The sequence below is a fragment of the Manihot esculenta genome, chromosome 16 (assembly GCF_001659605.2).
Source record: "Manihot esculenta cultivar AM560-2 chromosome 16, M.esculenta_v8, whole genome shotgun sequence".
In the NCBI taxonomy this organism is placed as follows: Eukaryota; Viridiplantae; Streptophyta; class Magnoliopsida; order Malpighiales; family Euphorbiaceae; genus Manihot; species Manihot esculenta.
In genome coordinates, this window is record NC_035176.2 from 27,660,937 (window position 1) to 27,662,522 (window position 1,586).

Here is a 1,586-nt window from a genome sequence, read left to right on the forward strand (position 1 = left end):
CAATGGCATGTCATCAATTTTAGACGGCGTAAATGGAAATTGTTTTTTTGTACAAACCTACAATAAAAATTCTTAATTACCTTACCACAACGGTTAAACGAAACTGTAGTGAATTGATTAACATTAATTTTGTATTTAGTGCATAATTACCATCCTGTCTCATCTTCTTCACCATCTCCTTAAGGCAGAATATACACAGAGAAGAGGCAAAGGACGCCATGATCAAACCAAAACAGAACTTTAAACATTAAGAAAAAAGACCCAAAAGCTCTCACCTAAATGTACAACCCTTAAACAACTGCTAATTAAAACAGACAATTTGTACCACCATGATCAGTCCTTGACTGAAGCTTCACATCACGTAAGCTGCTTCACGCGCCGCCATCTGCTTCTGTAACCTCAACTCTTGGTAAAACCTGTCGATAAATTTCTCAGCTTCCATGTCCACAATGCCTTCTTCATCTCCAGCTTCCCTCGGAGAGAATGGCGAGTCTGTTATCCTCACTTGTCTCACCAGCCCACTTACCAAATTACTAGATGTGTCAGATAAATCACCACCCCCTGACTTCACATCATCCCATATATATGGTGGCGCGTGGTAGCGAGTGTGTTCGTAATGTCTATTATGTTTACGGTGATAAGAATGGGTTCTCCGCCTGTTGGCTTGGAAACGCTTGTATGGTCGATAACTTGGACTACTGCTGCAGCTGAACTCATAATCCCGTGGGGAGACAAACGACATATGCACGTTGTGTGGTCTACAGCCGACAGCAGTTGCAGGCGACACAAACGACATATGCACGTCATGTGAATGACAACTAAGAGCAGTTTGATGCTCGATCACGATGTCGTTTAAGGCCTTTCCGATGATCTTCCCACGTTTGATCATGAGATGAAGATCAAGGACGAACTTGCTCTTAGAAACACCCTTTCGAATCGTGAAGAAAGCTACACGTATCATGTTAGATAGTTTCTTGGCTACGAGTGTTGGACTTGGTTCCATGGCTTTAAGATTGAGAGCTCTAGCTATGGGGAGAAAGAAAGAAATTGATTCTTTGTAGTGAAAGGAGATTATAGATATTTAAAGGGGTCCTCGTCCGACAGTTAAGAAAAGAATAAATTTTGTATTAGTGTTAATTACAAGAAATAATTCTCTTTAATTATTGTTTTTGCATTGGAGGTGGGTTTATATTCAACATGAATTTTTCAATTGCTTAAATGGAGTTGGTTTTAATTGAAATGACCATTTTTGCATTAGGCATATTCTGATTTCTATCATCTTTTTTCGGTAATTTATTAAATATTACCGTTATATATGGTGAGCCATAAAAAACTGAGATATAAGTAAATGCAAGGGAAAATTATATTTAGTTCTGAAAATTCATTAATTTATTTTTTAATTTTTAGAAATATACTGAGATATAAGTAAATGCATGGGAAAAATTATATTTAGTTATGAAAATTCATTAATTTATTTTTTAATTTTTAAAAATATATTAGAACGTTGCTCATATTTAAAGATCTATTAATTAGTCTTTTTATTAATTTTAACTGTTAAATATTATAAAAAAAGTCTGAAATACTGT

The 1,586-nt window shown here is 35.5% G+C and overlaps 1 protein-coding gene across 1 annotated transcript; it reads right to left on the bottom strand.

Moving 5' to 3' along the window:
- Nucleotides 1-352: 352 nt before the first annotated feature.
- Nucleotides 353-1,003, bottom strand: LOC110603273. The gene has a single exon (XM_021740973.1). It carries the CDS (start codon nt 1,001-1,003, stop codon nt 353-355), a length of 651 nt encoding a protein of 216 aa, XP_021596665.1.
- Nucleotides 1,004-1,586: the final 583 nt, after the last annotated feature.